Source organism: Astyanax mexicanus, chromosome 17 (genome assembly GCF_023375975.1).
Source record: "Astyanax mexicanus isolate ESR-SI-001 chromosome 17, AstMex3_surface, whole genome shotgun sequence".
Classification (NCBI taxonomy): Eukaryota; Metazoa; Chordata; class Actinopteri; order Characiformes; family Acestrorhamphidae; genus Astyanax; species Astyanax mexicanus.
The window spans coordinates 42982695-43002530 of NC_064424.1; the positions used below are offsets into that span (position 1 = coordinate 42982695).

General features: G+C 38.1%; 1 protein-coding gene across 3 annotated transcripts in view; it reads left to right on the forward strand.

Annotated features, from left to right (window-relative positions):
• Positions 1 to 6460: 6460 nt before the first annotated feature.
• The window catches only part of nedd4l (NEDD4 like E3 ubiquitin protein ligase), a 128265-nt gene continuing 114889 nt past the window's right edge, over positions 6461 to 19836 (forward strand). For all 3 annotated transcript variants that reach the window (XM_049466060.1, XM_049466061.1, XM_022676541.2), the window contains exon 1: positions 6461 to 6791. In XM_049466060.1, the coding sequence (XP_049322017.1) occupies positions 6747 to 6791 (45 nt within the window). In that variant the 5' untranslated portion in view covers positions 6461 to 6746. The remainder of the gene's footprint in view (positions 6792 to 19836) is intronic.

Below are 19836 nucleotides of genomic sequence, written 5' to 3' on the forward strand. Positions count from 1 at the left end.
CACAATTAATTTAGTTCGCTACATTGGAAAACTCCCCGTTACTGAGTAAAAAATGAAATGCTTGAGGAAAAAAAACGAATTGTCTAAATAAAAAAAAAAAGAGTTTTCCCATCAATATGTGCTTCTTCACGGCACTGCACATGCATGGACCAACTTTTTTTTTTAAATAATTAAAAGTAACTATGTAACTTTTACTCAAAGTACATTTTAAATTGAGTACTGTTTTAGTTTTATTCAAGTAGATTTTAGATGGGTACTTTTACTTTTACTTGAGTAACATTTTAGCAAAGTAAAGGTACTTTTACTTAATTACAATTTTCAGTACTTTTTCCACCTTTGAAAAATGTAAGCAATGCAATTCCAGATGTTCCTGAAAATATGTCTTTAATATCAATGCATTTCTACAGAATGCATTGGGCTGTCTGTAATAAACTACCAGTGCACTTTTAAAGTTCGCAGAAACTTTGTTTTGGTGTGATTTTTTTTGTATGGGCAACTCTATGCCCCTATCACTTGCACTGAAAGCCTGTTGGGAGCTTCAGCTAAAAGTGCTGTTTTCTGGAATGTTGGAGGTGAATCTTGGTGAGATAATAAACAAAAGTTGTTACAAGTTATCATATTTAACTACAGCCTAAGTCCATTTTATACCAAACTTCTCCTTTAATGATCTGATTATTTGAATCAGGCATGTTGGGAAAAGGGGAAGACATAACCTGCAGCGCAGGAGGGACACCAGGACCAAAGAATTCATCAAATAATTCATTTCAATACAATTAAACTCTACTTTATAGTAAAATAACATCTGAAAGTCAAACTGCAGGCAAATCTGACCTTCTCTGATCTTATTAAGCACGATTCACTCTCTCATAACATTTTAAACACTCTTGTTGGCTTTTTAATATTTAATCATAATATACTGACCTTTGTCCACCTCTAAAATGACTTGTTTTGATTACTTGGCCGTGAACCGGCGGGCAGGGCGAAGTAAGGTTAACTAGTAATGTCATGGTTTACTTTCACCTCCCACCACACCACACATCCCTGATTTCCCATCACAGTTTGTAAGTAAAATGAGTTGATTTTTAATCCTGTATAAGCTTGTTTTGGTTGCGCTGTTTTTGTTCTGTTCTGCTTATTGGAAGCTTCCACAGTATTGTAAAGTTTAATATTAAACTGCTCTATTATAGCTACCAGAATATACAGCTCTAAAATATAGAATACATTTTGTTTTGTGGATATCCTACATTTTACTCGGCATTAAAGGTTGAAAAGGTTGGAAAAGATTTTGGTGAGCAGCCCCAGCTGTGACTGCGCTGTTACATAAGGCCACAACAAGGTGAATCATTAGCGCTGGACAGAGAGAGCTTAAAAAGAGCAAAATCAACACAGCTGGTGTGTGTGTGAGAGAGAGAGAGAGAGAGAAGAATATCATAGGCCAGATAAAGGGGATCTAGGATACACAAAACCACTTCATCCTAATCCAATTAAAAACTGAACTGTTCTTACTGAACCTAACACAGAAACCAGCTTTGCAATGATACCTTACTAAACAACGTATATATTACAGAACACAAAATAACATAAAATGCTTAATTTACATACAGTTTTTTTTTGTTTTTACCAAAAAATGTCGTCCTAAGATCCACTTACACAGTTTTTACAATGACAGACATCCCAAGTTGCAAAAGTTGATTTCAGGGAGGTTACCCCCCCGCCCGGCAACAAAAATGACCAAAAAAAATTGCACACACACCGAAAGATAACGAAACTTTACTTTTATTTTAATTAATTTTAATTTAATTTAATTATTATTTTTTTTTTATTAAATTTAGAGTATTCAGAGGTGAAATGAGTTTTATATTTTTTCTTTTTGGAAGGCCCTGCCTCTGCTTTCCCTGCCTCCGCCATGATCTGCTTTCTCTCACTCACTGAACAATTCCCGTCCGGGAGGGCGTAAAAACACTGCCGCCCACACTAAAAACTGATTGGCTGTCTCACAGACTCTTTGCAGAGAACAGGCCAATCAGAACCCTCTCTGTTTTCTCTCTCTCCTTCCCACACACGATTAGAGAAAAAAAGTCTGTGGCCTGTGTGTGCGTTTGTGTGCAGTGCGCTCTTGGGGCACTCGTTCTGAATTGCGGGAGATTATATGTGACTCACGGGCATCAGGGAGCCACTACCGAAATGCGGGAGACTCCGGGAGCTTCAGGGAGACTTGGTTTGTCTGCAATGATCATTGTATTCAGCAAAATTTTCGTATTTTTGATTTCTCTGTTCCACTGAGGAACATCTAACTAAAAGCATGGGCAGCACAACATCTCTCGGAATGGAAGTCGGCACAGGTCTAGAGCGTCTGATGTTTGATTGCAGTGTGATGTTTGCATGGGTTTAATCAGGGAGTTCAGCTTTGCGATGCTCATTGCTGTCTTACACCTTGCAAACAGTCTCCTGTATATTCACGCCTTGTGCCCTGCGCTGTTAAAATAGCGATAGTGCGTTTAAATAAATTTGGGCTTTATGGGTGTTCTGGAAGCAAGGCAATACTGAAGTAACCACATAGCTACACCATAGCAACCACCTAGCAGCAAACATCTATACCATAGCAACATCATAGCAACGGCCTAGCAACCTTCAAGGATATGAGAATTCTCCACTGCTATGGATGTGTCTTCTTTGGTCATCAGGCTTCTGTTGACTCACCTGGGCGAGTCTGAGGTGAGGTATGAATCAGCTGACCAAGAGCTCAGTCTGTGGTGACGTTTAGGACGTGGTGTACCTTTGGTTTATATTTGTGTATGTGTGTGTGTGTGTGTGTGTGTGTGGACAGTTTTACAGTGACAACCTGACCTGTAAATTCACAAGTGATGTGTTTTTCTGCTAAACTGGCTCAGACAGCTGGACCCTGATTACATGCTATGATACACACACACACACACACACACACACACACACACACATACACACACATACATCTCTTTTGCTGTCTGACTGTCTGTCTTTCTCTTTCTTAGGCAGTCTGTATGTCAGATTGTCTCTCACTCTCGCTGTCTGTGTGTCTCTGTCACTCTTACTTTCTCTCTAGTCTCTCTCTTTGTCTGTATGTCTGCCTGTCTGTCTTTGTATATTCTGTCTATATGTCTGTGTATTTGCTGTCTGTCTGTCTGTCTGTCTCTGATATTTTGCTTAGTTTGTCTGTCTGTCTCTGTGTTCTGTCTGTCTCTCTACACATTTTCTCTTTCTCACTTTCTGTCTATTTTTCTTGCTGTCTGTCTCTCTTTCTCGCTGTTCGTCTATCTCTGACTGTCTGTCCTTCTCTTTCTTAGGCTGTCTGTATGTCAGATTGTCTCTCACTCTCGCTGTCTTTGTGTCTCTGTCACTCTTACTTTCTCTCTAGTCTCTCTGTCTGTATGTCTGTCTGTATCCACTCTCTCTCTCTCTCTGAATGTCTGTCTGCCTCTGTGCTCACTCTGTCGGTCTGTCTGTCTGTCTCTGTTATCTTGCTTAGTTTGTCTGTCTGTCTCTCTACACATTTTCTCTTTCAAACTATCTGTCTGTCTCTCTTGCTGTCTGACTGTCTGTCTTTTTTCTTTCTCAGGCTTTCTGTGTGTCAGACTGTCTCTCACTATCACTGTCTGTCTGTATATGTTATCTTGCTTAGTTTGTCTGTCTGTCTCTGTGTTCTGTCTGTCTCTCTACACATTTTCTCTTTCTCACTGTCTTTCTGTCTCTCTTGCTGTCTGACTGTCTGTCTTTTTTCTTTCTTAGGCTGTCTGTATGTCAGACTGTCTCTCACTTTCGCTGTCTGTGTGTCTCTGTCGACCTCACTTTCTCTCTAGTTTCTCTCTTTGTCTGTCTGTGTATGCTATTACTCTCTCTCAGGCTCTGTGTTTGTCTCACTTTTACTGTCTCTCTCTCTCTGTCTCTGTGACTTTCTCTTTGCTTGTCTGTCTCTCTTTGCTCTTTCTCATGGTCTGTGCTCTCTGTCTGTTTCTCTGCTGGTCTCTCTCTCTCTCTCTGTCTATCTCTCTACTCTCTCTTTCTTTCTGTCTATCTATCTTTCTCTCTTCCTGTCTATCTGTACCTGTCTATCTCACTTTTTCTGTTGTTCTACTGCTCTCTGTTACTCTGTATTCTTTATTATCATCTTCTTTTCACCCTGTTCTTCAATACTTAGAACCCCACAGGAGACAAAACCACTACAGAGCAGCTATTATTATTATTATTATTATTATTATTATTATTATTATTATTATTATTATTATTATTATTATTATTATTACTATTATTATTATTAATAATAATAATATCTGTCTGAGACATAACGTTAATCAAGTATTGTTTTATTTCTTTATTGTTTTTTTATTTAAATGCTTTTTTTGTACTGACAATTTTAATACTAACAGAATGTTACAATGTATAGAAGGCTGCAATATACAAATGATGAATACTTTTCAACCATTCACAATCTTTTCATTGTATATGGTGCAGTTTCAGTTCTATAAGTGCTCTAGTGTGTGAAATGTGTACATAAATAAGATGGGGACTGTTCAGTAACTCAGCAGCTATAAATCTGCTCGTCCCGTGGTCAGATGGTGCCCTGTGAGTGGACGGCTTGCAAAATCTCTCTGCTTTCAGCCCACTTAAAGCATTACGTAACACTTCCATCTGGAGCTGATTTTATAGTAAAATACTCACAGTGTGTGGCATTTACACTCAAACTCACTGTAGAGTGTTTTTGTGTACAGTATGAGAAATCACAGTACTCATCACAATATCCATATCCTGTGTTATTGTAACATTTTGCAATTATTTTATAGCATCTTGAGATGATTCAACTAAATGTATAAAACAATTGCATTTTTATATTAAAAATGGATACAGGAATGAGCTCCATCATTTCATACAGAACTCTAACCCTATTAGATTAATTTGCAGCAGCAGATCAATTCTACTCTATTGAATTCTCTGCTGTTTTCTCTGGTGTGAATTACTACTGTATATTGTTTATCAGACCATATTATACATTATATGAGCTGTCAGCCTGTGTGTGAATTTGACCTACATGACAGCAGACACTGTGTGTAGAGTGGTGGTTTGGACATCTAGTGGTCACATACAGAACTGCAGAAATATTTAAAAAACGCTTACATCAGAGTTGATGTTTGAAATTTTCTCTGTTGTCATTTTATCAAGTGGTTTGTATGGTGTTGCTAAGTGGTTGCTATGGTGTTACTTAATGATTTTAGTGGTGTTGTTATGTGGTTTCTATGGTATTGTTAAGTGGTTGCTATGATGATGCTCTGTGGTTGCTATAGTTTGCAAGGTGATTAGTATGGTATTGCTAAGTGGTTGCTGTGGTGTTACTTACAGTAATAATTTAAATGAGATGTTGCTATGTGGTTCCTATGATATTATTAGGTGGTTGTTATGGTGTTACTTAGTGGCTTTTAGAGTGCTGCTAGTTTGTAGCTATGCTGTTTCTTATTTCCTGCAATAGCCATTTTATTAACCATCTAGTGATGCTTAAGTTATGCTTGGTGGTTGCTTAGTGACTGATAGGGTGTTGCTAGGTGGTTAATAAGGTGGGGCTCTAGCAGTAACAAATCTCCACTAACAGCCACTAATAAATTGCTAGGAGGTTGCTAGAGCTTTCAAGGTGGTTATTATGGTGTTGCTAGGTGATTGCTACAGTATTGTTAGTTGATTGTTATGGTGTTTCTTGGTGCATGCAATTGTTCTCTAAGTTATTGTTTGGTTTTGATCATAGGTTTTTATGGAGGTGCTTAGTGGTTACTATGGTGTTGCTTGGAGCTTGCAATAGGTTACTAGGTGGTTGCCATGGTGTTGCTCAGGGGTTGCTATGGTGCTAGTTGCAATAGTTTACTATATAGCTGCTAGGGTGCTGCTAGGTGATTGTTATTGTGTTGCTTAGTGGTTGCTAGATAAGCAAGCAGGCAGGCATGCAGATAGACAGTTAGATAGACAGACAGACAGACAGACAGACAGACAGACAGACAGACAGACAGATAGATAGATAGATAGATAGATAGATAGATAGATAGATAGATAGATAGATAGATAGATAGATAAATAGATAGATAGATAGATAGATAGATAGATAGATAGATGGGCAGACAGACAGACAAACAAAGATAGATAGACAGACAGACAGACAGAGAGTGGGTAAAATCTGAGGCATGTAGTAACACCCAGTGACCACTGGAGGACGACAAAGCGCTGCGATAAGAATTATAGTAGTATTTACTCCAGTGAAATTTCCTCTCTATCTCTCTCACACTCACACACACACACACACACACACACACACATTCCACTGCGATCAGGAGGGAAGTATCCCTGCTCTCCCTCCCTTCCACAAATACGGTTGGTCACTTCGTCTGACCAGCGCGCGTTCTGATTGGCCACGCGAAGTGTCAATCAGTGCAGAAGGGCGTGTCTGGGAGAGGAAGTGCTTTCTGCGTTGAACAGAAGGAAAATCAGAGCGTTCAGAGGTTCAGAGCTCACAGAGTTCGGCTGTAAATGAGCGACAGTGATCATTAAGCGTGTATTTTTTTATATCAGCTCGGGGTTTTAAATGAGGAGGAGAGAACAGGCGCGAGCCCGGAGAGCCGCGAGGACTGGCTGAAGTCACGCTATCGGTTCAGGTTCAAGTGTGGAGGAGCTGGAGGGGGCACTATTGTTCTGGCTGCTTTCTGGCAACACACTAAAACTCCATTCTCGCCTTTATGGCTACGAATTACGAACCCATTTATGGACTTTCAGAAGACGAAGTAAGTCGATATTGTTGTTAATTTGCTTGTGTTTTTGGGGGGAGGCAGCGGGAGCCCGTGGAGGCTGTGGGTTGTGGACGTGGTGGCGGTATGTTTGTTTGTTTTTTGTTTGTTTGTTAATAGAGAGGTTAGTTGGCTACTTCATGTGGTTTATTATGTTTTTGTAGAGCACAGCTGTAGCTAGAAAGCTTGTGTTTTGGTTTTCTAATCTTCAAAAGTTCCAAATTCGGTACCATGTGTTCTCTGCATGGTTTGGTAGCCAGGAAGGTTTGCTGTGGATCCAATACACCCTTCCATATGCGTTCTGTAGTAGTAGTGTTTAGAGGTATATGGGTTGGAAGCTAATGTTTTGGTTTTTATTCTGTTTGGAAGCTTCATATCCTGCATTACTTCATTGGTACACTGCATATTTTGGTGGAAAGGCTTGATATAACTCCATGTATACACAGCATGGTTTGGTGGAAAGGCTTGGCGTGGATTCCTTCCACCTTCCATCACATACACCCTTCCATATGCCTTCTATAGTGTGCTGGATATGGTGGATACTTTTGTACATCTCAAAATCCAGCATTACTTCATTGGTACACTGCATGATTTAGTGGAAAGGGTTGGTGTTCTATAGTGCTGAATATAGTGGTAATATGGTGATGGTTGGGAGCTGATGTAATGTTTTTGTACATTTGCTTGGAAGCTCCAAACCCTGCATTACTTCATCTGTACACTTGTACATAGTTTGGTAGAAAAGCTTGGTGTGGACATGCCAATCCATACACCATTTTATTTACTTGCAATATGGGTAAGATGTTAATGAGTTTTGACGCTCTACATCCAGCATTTTAGGTGGAAAGGCTTAGTATAACTCCATGTATACACTTCATGGTTTGATGGGAAGGCTCCTTCCATCTTCTAACACGTTCACCCTATCATATGTCTTCTATAGTGCTGGATATTTAGATTCACAACCATGGCATTTAGCAGACACTCTTATCCAGAGCCACTTAAATGGTTTTCCTGTTACAGAGTTTGGCCAATGTAGTGTTAGGAGTCTTTCCCAAGGACTTGGTATATTGCTGTATCACAGTATAGTCACCCAGACTGGAAATTGAACCCCAGTCTCCCTTATGATGTGCTAGCTCACAAGCAGGTGGTGTTGTTATCCACTGCGCCACACCAACCATACCATGTTGGAGACGGTGGAGACATGGTGCAATCTACAAACCCAGCATTACTTCATCTGAACACTTGTACATAGTTTGGTAGAAAAGCTTGGTGTGGACATCCCAACCCATGCATTCTTTTATACTTGCAATAGTGGTGAGATGCTCATGGGTTTGGAGTTGATGTACCGGTAATGTGTTTGTACAGCTCTTTGGAAGCTCCAAATCCAGCATTAATCCATTAGTACACTTCATGGTTTGGTAGAAAGGCTTGTTGTGGACTCCTTCCACCTTCCAACCCATACACCCTTTCATATATGCCTATTATAGTGGACAGGCTTGGTGTGGACTTCTTCCACTTTTCATGTTTGTTGGAGCTAATGTTCTGTACAGCTCTTTAGAAGCTCCAAACCCAGCATTACTTCGTCTGTACACTTCATATTTTGGTGTACAGGCCTGGTATTGATTCCTAACAGTTGTCATGTGCCTGATATAGCAGCAAAGGTAGTGCTAAATATGCTGGTGATATGTTGATGGTTGGGATCTAATGTTATGTTTTTGTACAGCCGTTGGGAAGCTCAAAATCCAGCACTATTTTACTTTGTGCACTTCATAGTTTGGTAGAAAAGCTTGGTGTGGACTCCTTCCACCTTCCAAACCATACACCTTCCATATATGCCTTCTATAGTGCTGCATATGCTGGAGATAGGTGTGTCAGTTTGTTGGAGCTAATGTTCTGATTTTGTACAGCTCTTTAGAAGCTCTAAATCCAGCATTACTTCATCTGTACACTTCATATTTTGGACAGGCTTGGTATTGATTCCTTACAGTTGCCATGTGCCTACTATAGCAGCACAGGTAGTGCTGAACATGGTGGTGATAGGTTGATTGTTGGGAGCTGATGTAATGTTTTTGTATAGCTGTTTGGAAGCTCCAGCATTACTTTTGTATGTTCTTACACGTAATAGTTTGGAAGAAATGCTTGGTATATCTCCATATAAATCCATATTTACACTGCACAGTTTAAATGGTGGAAAGGCTTGGTGTTTGGTGACTCCTTTCACTTTCTAACACATTTTAACAAAAGACCACACCACTCTGGCCTTCTAAACCTGTGAACTGGAGCTGTGTGCCTGGACCTGGTTCATTTCAACCAAATGGACCACTTGGGGTGTTTCACAATGTAGGCTATGTCGCATAATGTAATAAAGATAGTAGAAGCTATCAGGATCGTTTTGACTTTGGTTACCCTTCTTTTGGCTATTACAGATTACTGTTTAAATATTTATGATGGGGACAGCTGTTTAGTGTTTAGAGACCAATAGGTGTTTATTTCAGTATCTGTTCCCATTCCTATTCTTAAAAAAAAAAAAAAAAACTCCTGCATATGGTTGTTTGGAGTAAAATATAATGCTTTCCTAGAAATAAACGATGAAATCTTGAGTTGTTGGCGCTTTTTAAGTGTTCCTTATGCTCCTAGAGAGATTCTTTTTCTTTTTCTCCCCTGTATAACTCCATCTGGACCAATGGATCGTTCTTGACCTGATCTGCTGACATATGAAGGGTCATGGGACAGGAACTGGTGTCATCTCCCATGGCTTTTTTCATGTTCTGTGGAAGCTAAAGAATGTTGCAATGACCTGTGTTTGGGATGTGTGTTTGGGACCTTCTGCATTGAATGTGGATCTGTCTGTTCTTGTGGACAATTCTAGCCAGATGCCGCCGCTCACAATCATTATCAATCATTGGTGGTCATGACTGGATTGTAAAATGTTGAATGCCTGCACAATTTCAGAACTTCAATGTTCCATCCATCTTACTCCAACTCCTATAATTCACATTGCCTTGCCATGAGCACAATGGCCAGTATTCAAGCTCACTCACAAAAAAATATCTTGCAATGTATACAGGTGTTCCGTGGCTATCCAATGGGGTAACATTTCATGCTACCTCATGATTTGTGATATGCCAGTGTGGAGTGTATATAGTGGCGTGCAAAAGTATTCATACCCCTTGGATATTTAATATTTTATTTTATTGAAACTTTATTGGGGAGTGATAGACCAACACAAACTGGCACATAATTGTGAAGTGAATGGGCATGGTTTACAAAATGTTAATGAAATAGTGAGTAGTATTCAGCCCCCCCTTGGTCTTAATGATGCTGTTTGTTCACTAGTGTTCTCTAACAAACCACTGAGGCCTTGAAAAAACAGGTGTATTCATACTGACACTAAATTACACATAGCTGCAGGACTTCTGAAGCCAATTTATAGCACTGGATTTTTTTTTTAGGTGTTTCAGAGTATATTTTTATTTGATTAAAATTTTGGAAAGCATGTATCATTTTCAGTCCACTTCACAATTATCTTCTACTTTTTACTCAATAAAAGACATTTAAATGAATTTATATTTATATGTACATGGATCTGATTAATTGCCCATGGTAGCTAGAAAATGGCTCACTGTATTGTTTAAATCAAAGCTGAATCCCTCTGTCTGTTCATCTGTTCATCTGTTCATCCACATTGTCTTCTGTTGTATTGATGGGGTCCTGGTCTCCGTTTGCAGTGTGAGAAAGCCTTATTGATGATCTGTACAGCTTGAGCTGCAGCATTGTGTCTTCTTTCATTGCCAGTGCCCTGCTGTGCCAGAGATTTGGCATCAGTGAGTGGTTACAGCCTCTGAAAAACAGGGGTATACCCGTTTTGATTGGCTCCACTGTTTCACTGGTGTACTTCAGCTTTTTATTGCTCTTTGCAGCATGTTTCTGCTGAAAGCTCTCGTGGTGGATATTCGAGCACTTTATACTGTTTTATGCTGTTGAAATGCTCATTATAATGGTTTATTGTCAGCCTAGAAGATTAATGCCAGTGTATTTATATATGCCATGGAGCTTTGCTAGTGACTTAATATCCAAGCTGGGTTTCATAACTGAGCTTCTTTTATCACAGACCGTCTCTACAACATAACAGATCCTTGGTTAATAAGTAATTTTTCACAGTTTGACCTGTGATGGTTTTTCACTAATACTTAAGCTATACAGGGAAATCAGTAGCATGTGGAATGTAGCGTTATTTCCAGGCTTGTCATGATAATTATGATAAATCATGATTAAATAAACATGACCATGGTCACTTTTACCGCCTGTATTGCCTATTATGTTTACGTCTTATAGTAAACTTAGTAGAGGTGTTGATTTTAGCCTGTTCGTCTGTTTCGTCTGCTCTGCTCAGCTCCTGATAAAGTGCTGTACTCATATCAGATGATTTTTCTCCAGGCAGAATGACTTGAGATTAGCGTTTAACTCTACAGAGCTGAGCTAAAGTGTCCTCACTCCGGTCCAGTTTGTGTTAGCTTGTTATGCAAACTGGAAAGTATTAGTATCTGTGAAAAAATATTTTACACTTCTACTCAATGATAAAACTCTTGCATTCAGACTGCAATTAAAAAAAAAAACAGAAGGACCAGTGAGTTTTTATTTTTTTGGCTTTTACTGTCATGTGACATCACGTTCAGTAGCTTCTCCATTTCCACTCACTGTTATGTTTACGTAAACCTCTGTGGAAACGCGCCCAAAGTGTAATTATGGTGCGTGACAGTAAAAAAAAAAAAAAAAAAAAAAAAAATTATTAAATGCGAAGTGACGAAACTCAGAGGTGTCTATCTGGACGGGACTAAAATTACCGGAGGACCAGCGAAAAACAGTATTTAATTCAGCCTGTAGTTTTCTCAGAGGACGTCTGAGGAAAAACATGTACATGTTTGTTCCGGATGGGTATAAAATCACACATGACCCCCCATAAAAAAGAGAAAATATCCCAAGACCCCCTGAGAAACTAGACACATCTGGAAAGAGATTCATACATACATTAAAATTTACGTTTGAGAATGATGTATTTTTATGAAAATTGGATGAATTGGAATACTGCCAAGTATCAGTTCCCAGTAAAACTGTATATGCTGGAAATGTTTTGACACACTATCACTGTATGAAAAATGTGAATACTGCCCAACCCTAACCCACACTCAACCACATTCACTCATATTTATCAGTTTAAATGCACTTTCAAAGTGATGCCATGCCCACAGGAAGTAGAGATGGAAAGCATCAATCATTGACTAATGAGAGAAACAACCATCAGATCCAGTCCACTACCAAAATATTCATTATTTGCAGCCCTACCCAGAACTCCCTGGCGTGATCCATGGAGCTCCCACCCACACAACTTACAGGATGTAAAAGGATCGTGGTGCCAGATACCACAGGGCTGATTTGGTGGCGCAAGTGCTATCTTCTTAATATTAGATTGGTGGTTTTAATGTTGTGGCTGTCAGCGTATTGCAAAATTGATATGCCTTGACTAAGGCACTTAAGAGTCAACTGTGTGACATGGTTTAAGACTAGCCTGCATCATTATTTGTATATGTTGGATTTTTAATATCAAATCACACAGGCCACGCTATTCCTTACCTATGCCCTGCCCTGTAGGCAGAGTGCCAGAGCTTTGAGTATGGTATTATTATTTTGCATTTTTGCCCTTAGAAAATGGCTTACATGAGGGGCTAAGTGCTGCTGAATGGAGGTGAGCAGGAGGTTATGTTTTGCTGACTAACACCTTCCATCGCCGCGAGTCGACAGGGTTGTAATTTAGAGAATAAGAGAGAGAGTATTTGCTTAAAACGGCTCCACGCCTGTAGAGTTCTGAGCTGCTGTTAAATACGCCTCCTGTGTATGTATATACAGCTCTGTAAAAAAAAAATAAGAGACCACTTAAAAATGAAGAGTTTCTTTGATTTTACCCAATTGCCAAACCTTTGGAATATAATCAAGAGGAAGATGGATGATCACAAACCATCAGACCAAGCTGAACTGCTTGAATGTTTGCACCAGGAGTAAAGCAGCATCAAGTTATCTAAAAGCAGTGTGTAAGACTGGTGGAGGAGCACATGCCAAGATGCATAATAACGGTGATTAAAAACCAGGGTTATTCCACCAAATATTGATTTCTGAACTTCTAAAACTTTATGAATATGAACTTGTTTTTCTTTGCATTATTTGAGGTCTGAAAGCTCTGCATCTTTTTTGTTATTTCGGCCATTTCTAGTTTTCTGCAAATAAATGCTCTAAATGACCATTTTTATTTGAAATTTGGTTTACAGAATAAAACTGTATTCAGTATCATTCATTTTACTTCAGTCCTGGATATATGGAGATATTTGGAGTTCATTATTAGTATGATGACATTCTGGATCATTGACTTTTTTTTTACACATCTGATAAAATTCTTATATTTTTTATTATCTCAGTTAGGGGTGTGCCATATCATATCGAATGCAAAAATAAAATTTAATTTCTATTTTGTTGCAGTAGTGTATTCTTGAAATTCTTGAAAGTTTATTAAGTCAGTGTTTTGTCATATCGCCAATAGCAAGAAATATTGTGATAATATTTAAGGGCCATATCGCCCACCCCATTTCATGATCTTGTTCTGTCCAGCTGTTGTTGTAGATTCAGTGTTCCCTGACCTCCTGTGGTTCTCCAGGGCCTCAGTCTTTAGTCTCTAAAACCCTCGTTCTTCTCCAGTATCTGGGTTTGCAGTGAGGCCTGAGTGAGATTTTTATGCTAACTGAGCTTCTTTGGAACTCATGTCCTGCAACATGGAAGATTTCATGCTGTGGGTCTTCTGAGAGATGTTTTGGCACAGCATGGCAGACAAATGCTCTGATGATGCTTTTTTCATGCTTATCTGTCACTGTTTTTTCAAGGAACTTCCTCAAATGTAAGTCTAGCTGTTTTTTTTTTTTTTAATCTTCCCAGTGTTCTCAGCAGATGCTGTCTGGGTATTTTTACAGAATCAGAAACGTCAGTAAGATGTGCTGAAATGAAGGCAGCAGGTATTGACAAAAGTGCTGTTTGGTAAGAGAATCAGTACTTGATAATGTAGGTGCTGTATAACCCCATCATGTTTGACTGATAAGCTGAAATGTTTTAGATCATAAACTGATACTTACTTTCTTCGCACATTATGGCCTATCTGTCATCTTGGTAGTGATTAATCCCTAGTCCACACAGCTTTGTTCTAGAATGTTCTGGCTGATCCTTGCATCATCATGTTCAGGTACCTTGTCCTTTTGCATCATCTCATACCTTTGCAAACTTAAAACTTGATCTGAAGAGTCATGTTATAAACAGTCTGAACATGTTCAGTTCACTGCAGTTCAGCAGTGTAAACTCTGAATTATTGTAAGTTGTAATTTCGTGTAAGCAGTATGAACCTGATCTACAGCTCCCAGATCAAACAGGCCATGGGAGTTTTCTTTGTTTATGCAAATTAACTCGCACTGTACACATTAAACTGAACTGACAAAACTCTACAGTCAGAGTGGGTCAGACATGGGACTATATTAAATAAACGGTATGTCTTTAAAACCTTAGTAAAGGGTTCAGTATTATATCAGATTTTTTTCTCTAAACAGCAGAAATCTTTTAAGAGCAGTATAGAAAAAATATTTAATTAGCCACCCAATGATGCATACAAAGCTAGAAAAAATATCCAAGCTCTTTCACACTGATGAGATTAAAGATGTGATTGTTAGACAGCTGTATCAGAACTCAGAATCTCCAAAACATCAGACAAGATGCCGAACATGTGGTTGGAAATTGGGGCTGATTATTTAAATTTAAAGGATCGGAATCGAGTGGAAATTATCCAGAACTGATTTATGAAACATATAATGTTACGTTTTTACTCCACGAGTTCACTATAGACTCAACTGCACAAGGTGCATATGTAAATGGAAATCATTTAGATCTATTTAGTCTATATAGTACTTGTTTATTTTGTACAAAAAATGGCTGCTTTCATTCTGATGTTTTAATAATCAAAAAAAAAAAAAAAAAAAAAAACCTTTAGCGTTTTCTCTCTCTCTCTTTTTTATATATATCAGATATATCAGATCAGGACGCTGTATCGGCAAATAATCAAAATAAAATGACTGACAAAAAAAATTGTGTTTGGGACATCACTAATGTCCAGTAGAGCTAAATATTATGGGTGTGCCATATCATATTGAACACGACAATATCGTCAACATTTTTGAATATCGTGAATGATATTAAACCCTGAAATATCGTGATATATCACGCGCACCTAATTAACACATCAGGGTACGGCCTTTTTGCTGTTTTTAGCAAAAGAAAAAATTCACACTGTTCTCCTTTCTCATTATATATATACTAGAGATAGATTATATCTATACATTATCATTAATTTTACTGCAGAACTGGATATATAGAGATATATGGAGTGCATTATTAGTGTTGTGCAGTAGTGTATTCTTTAAGAAAAAAAAAAGACTGTGTTTTGTTATATCGCCAAGCGTATCGTTATCGCAAAAATTTCATGAAATATTGTGATATTATTTAAGGGCCATATCACTCACCCCTACTGTATATTGGTAAGATCCATCCATCAGCACTGCTTCATTCATCAAAACACTCCAGAACCATTCATCTGAAACTTTTGCCAAGATGCTCAGAGTGCACAGTTAAAAGCACTGTGATTAGTCTTCTTATGCATTCTTGCCTTCTGTCAAATCAGCGTTACGAAGATCCCTTACCTGAGAATAGATTCACCTTCTATATTGTACAGTTCTATAGTCAGTTCTCCCTGATCTCCTATCTCTTTCTTTCTTCCTCCCTCTTCCTTTCTCCCACACTCCTCCACACTCCTCCACACTTTCTCTCTCTCTCTCTCTCTCTCTCTCTCTCTCTCCTGCCCCCGCTATGATGACAGTGGTGGAATGTGATATTGCTGTAATGCTACATGCTGTCACATGTTCTCCATTAATAATACATGAGCAGTGCTTAAAGCTGCAGTGTAATCTGGGTTGTGTACCAGTGTTGCCCACGACAAAGACGACAGATCTGCGATGCACCGCCATCCATTAAAATGTCTGTCTGCTTCGTCTCTGACATGCGCAAACGCACACATTCTCTCACACACATGCACGCACTGTATGCAGCTGCCTAAGGCCCTAATGAAAAATTAAATTTGATATTCATATACACTATATGTTCAAATATTTGTAGACACCCCTTCTAATAAATGCATTTAGCAGCTGTTGTTGCAGGCTGTTGACACCATTGTGCAAATAAACGTAGACAGCTTGTCTGGTCCTTGTAGAGGAGTACTGCCAATGGAATAGGACCCTGGAGCAGATATGCATCAAAAATTTGGACGGAGGGGTATAAAGTCCCCCCAGCATTGCCTCACTAACACCCGTAACTAAATTCAGTCAGATCCTCACAGCAATGTTTGGTCCTAAAGGTCTGGTAGAAAGCCTTCCCTTGACTGTTGAGACATTTGTGCTTATACAATTGGGATATATATTTTTTTATTTTAGGCATTGTAGCATTTAGTCTTGCCTAAGGACTTATTTTGGGTGTGGTGTTCTCCAAAAACCAGATTGAAGGACAAACACTCTTAATATCCTTGACTTTGTTTTGGTTTCTGTTTAGATCACTAACAATTTCTTAAACCTTCCTAAACTGTGCTGTACTGTTTATAAGCACAAAAGATCGAATAGGATAATTAGATAATCTGATCAAATTGAGGAGCAGGAGAAATAAAACAAAAACAAAATGTGATGATGATAGAATATTGACATTTTTCACCTTTGCTTTTAACATTTCATCAGCACAGCGGCACAAACAAAGAATAAGTAGATTGTAAATACATGGTTTAGAACTGCACAGTATATCATTTTAGTAATGATCTGGCAGTGTACATGTGCAATATGTTCATTGTTTTGTACAAAATTCACACTGTTCCCCTTAAACATGACAATGTCTACCAGAGTATTTATTACATCTACTTTATATTTTCTACTATTCATACAGATACGTACAGATTCTGTCGGATTCTGACAAAGGTCTGGAATTCATCACAACACCCGGCAAAGCAATTCAAAACCGAATTCATAACTAACATAAACACCTCTTAGTAGACTGCCCTGCACTTTTATCCACCAGAAATAACTTTTATAGGGTTAAAAAATATAAAAGAACAGTTTGAAAAGATTCCACCAGCTAGAATACCTAATTTTAGTATTCCTTTATATGAAGAAACTGATTTTAGTCTGTGATGCTCAAGTCACAAACATTGTCGATGCCATAAAATAGCTAATGCCAATATGTTGCTGATTTGGCTCAAAACATTAAACAAACATACATAACTTGGATTCTACACAACAATTATTGATATGAAGTATAGAGAGACTCTGCCCACCTATCTGATGATGACTAAACTTCAGTGTAAAACCAAAACTAACCCAACCAAATGTTCATTATAGACATGAACCCTGGTGAGGGCTCTGGTCCACATTTCTGGTGTGAAAACACCCTGAGACATCTGTACTTGTATCCAATCAAAACATAATTTAAAATAATCTTATTTTAATAATTTAAATAATCTTAATTAAATTAATCTTAATTACCTTATTTAAATTTGACTATTAGTGCCTAATGTGGTGTATTACAGATCACTTGTGTCACTTTACATCACTTATATCAAGCCCACCTTTTGAAATAAGACATTATAAATTTGATGAATCAAACCAATGACTGACCATAGACTAATCTAAAACTGGCATAGGCCTCTCTGCTGTAAAAAAAAAAAAAAAAAAAAAAGAAAATCGAGAATCGAATCGAATCGTGACCCTAAAATCGGAAATAAAATTGAATCGAGGATTTAGAGAATCGTGACACCCCTATTGTCAGGTATTGTACATTTAGGTCTGTAGACACCAGAGTAAACATGTTTTAACCTCAAAGTTTACATGTTTAACCTCCTCTAATGCCTTGTGACGGCGAGGCTTCGGGGCCTTTAAGTTTAGACTGCAGATACATTATTGCATTATTTATGAATGAATCGGCCTAAACCCTGCTTGCCTCGCTCAGCATCTGTGGCTCTACGGGACTGCGCTCCCGTGCTGCTGCTTAGCCCTAGCCTTCTGTCTCAGAGCTCAGCTCACTTATTCCACTTCACTGTGTGTTATATAACGGCCTATCGGCGTGACTTCATCAGTATTGAATAAAAAAAGGAGCAGATACCTTTTTCACGCTCAATAATTCAGGGTGTCGATAGCAAACTTTAAACCACTGTTATACTTATTGATAAATGTTTTTATGTGCAGCAGGCGTTTCGAGGGGATAAATGCTCCCGAAAGATATTCAGTGTCAGGGTCTCCGAGTGCTTCGCTCGATTCAAAATTAGAAGCAGAATCGTATTAACAGAGCAGCATGGTAGCAAGAAGAATCCTGATGATGCAGCGAGTCCAAGAATCTGGGACTTGAGGAGGATAAATGTGTTTTTTAATATTAGATTTTTTTTTCTACTTGTGGGACTTCAGTAGTTTTAGCTCTACTTATTTTTCAGCTATTAGCTTACAGTAGGGATGGGCGATATGGCTCGTAAAATAGAATTGCGATATATCATGGTATTCCTATGATTACAAATAAATATTTTAAGAATACACTACTGCAACAAAATTAAAATAAAAATGTTATTATTGCATATATGATTTGATATGGCACACCCCGATCTGAGAGATTAAATAATACAAGCATTTTATCAGATTGGTAACAGAAGTCAATGTTCCAGAATGTCATGATATTAAGAATGCACTCCAAATATCTCCATATATCCAGGATAAAAGTAAAATAAATTATACTGGACAAATATAATCTGTCTCTAGTAGATATATATAATATGAAATGAGAACAGTGTGATGTTTTTTGGCTAAAAACAGCAAAAATTTGTACCCTGATGCGATAATTAGATGTGGGTGATATGGCCCGATCTTTCAGTGTATAATAGCATTCATGATATAAAAAATTGTTGGCAATATTATTGTGTAGGATACGATATGACACACCCCCTTTTTTTTTTTTTATAAAGTATACTATGTTTTGACTACCTCTTCAGGAATCCCACTGGAGAGAAAATCAACACAGAGCAGCTATTATTTTCTCAGCACTTTAGTTAGTGTTCTTTACTGAGAATAATCCACCAACAGCATCCTGTGGGCAATGTCTTGTGGGCACTGATAAAGAACTAGGGTATGGCCAACACAAATTTTAAGTTATTTGAGGTATGAACAGCAGGTAGGTGACTTTGGTAGGGGTTAAATTGCTCAGGTGTGGTTTTATGAGCCTATTTACAACTCTGTTATCTTGGCTAAGAATAAAAAAACACTCAGGTTTCTTTTTTTATAGAGGGAGATAAAGATAAGCTCAGAATTATTTATTGACTGGTTTACGTCACTTATTTAAACACTCAGTGTAAGTAAAGCTGTTCTTAGCAGGCGCAACTCATTCTGTGTTTGACTTGTCATGTCTCATTGGATTTCACTGTTTTCAAAGTTCTGAAGTTCTACCGCCATAAATACGGTGCTTAAACTAGTCATTGTTCATCTAAACATTGGCTGTGTCCCAGTTTTGTGTACTACACACTAATACTGTAGTGTATATAATATATACTAATATACTAGTGCATAAAATATATATATATATATATATTTACTAACCATTTTTGTACAAGCAGGTGGTGATTACTGCAAGCTCTGCTGCTAACATTACTGATGCTCTTGCATCATTTCCTGTGTTTTTTTTTTCTCTAATATAGTATATTTTAATACAAAAAGGTTCTTTCCACATACCATTATACTCATGAACAGTTGAACACTACAACACTGACTTTAGACTTGATACAACACAGGGGATTATAGGATAGGAATAGGAAGACAGATCTCCAAACCATCACTAATGTCTAAGTATTGGGATGTTTTTGGCATTTTGCCCACTTCCACTCCAGATAAAGGGA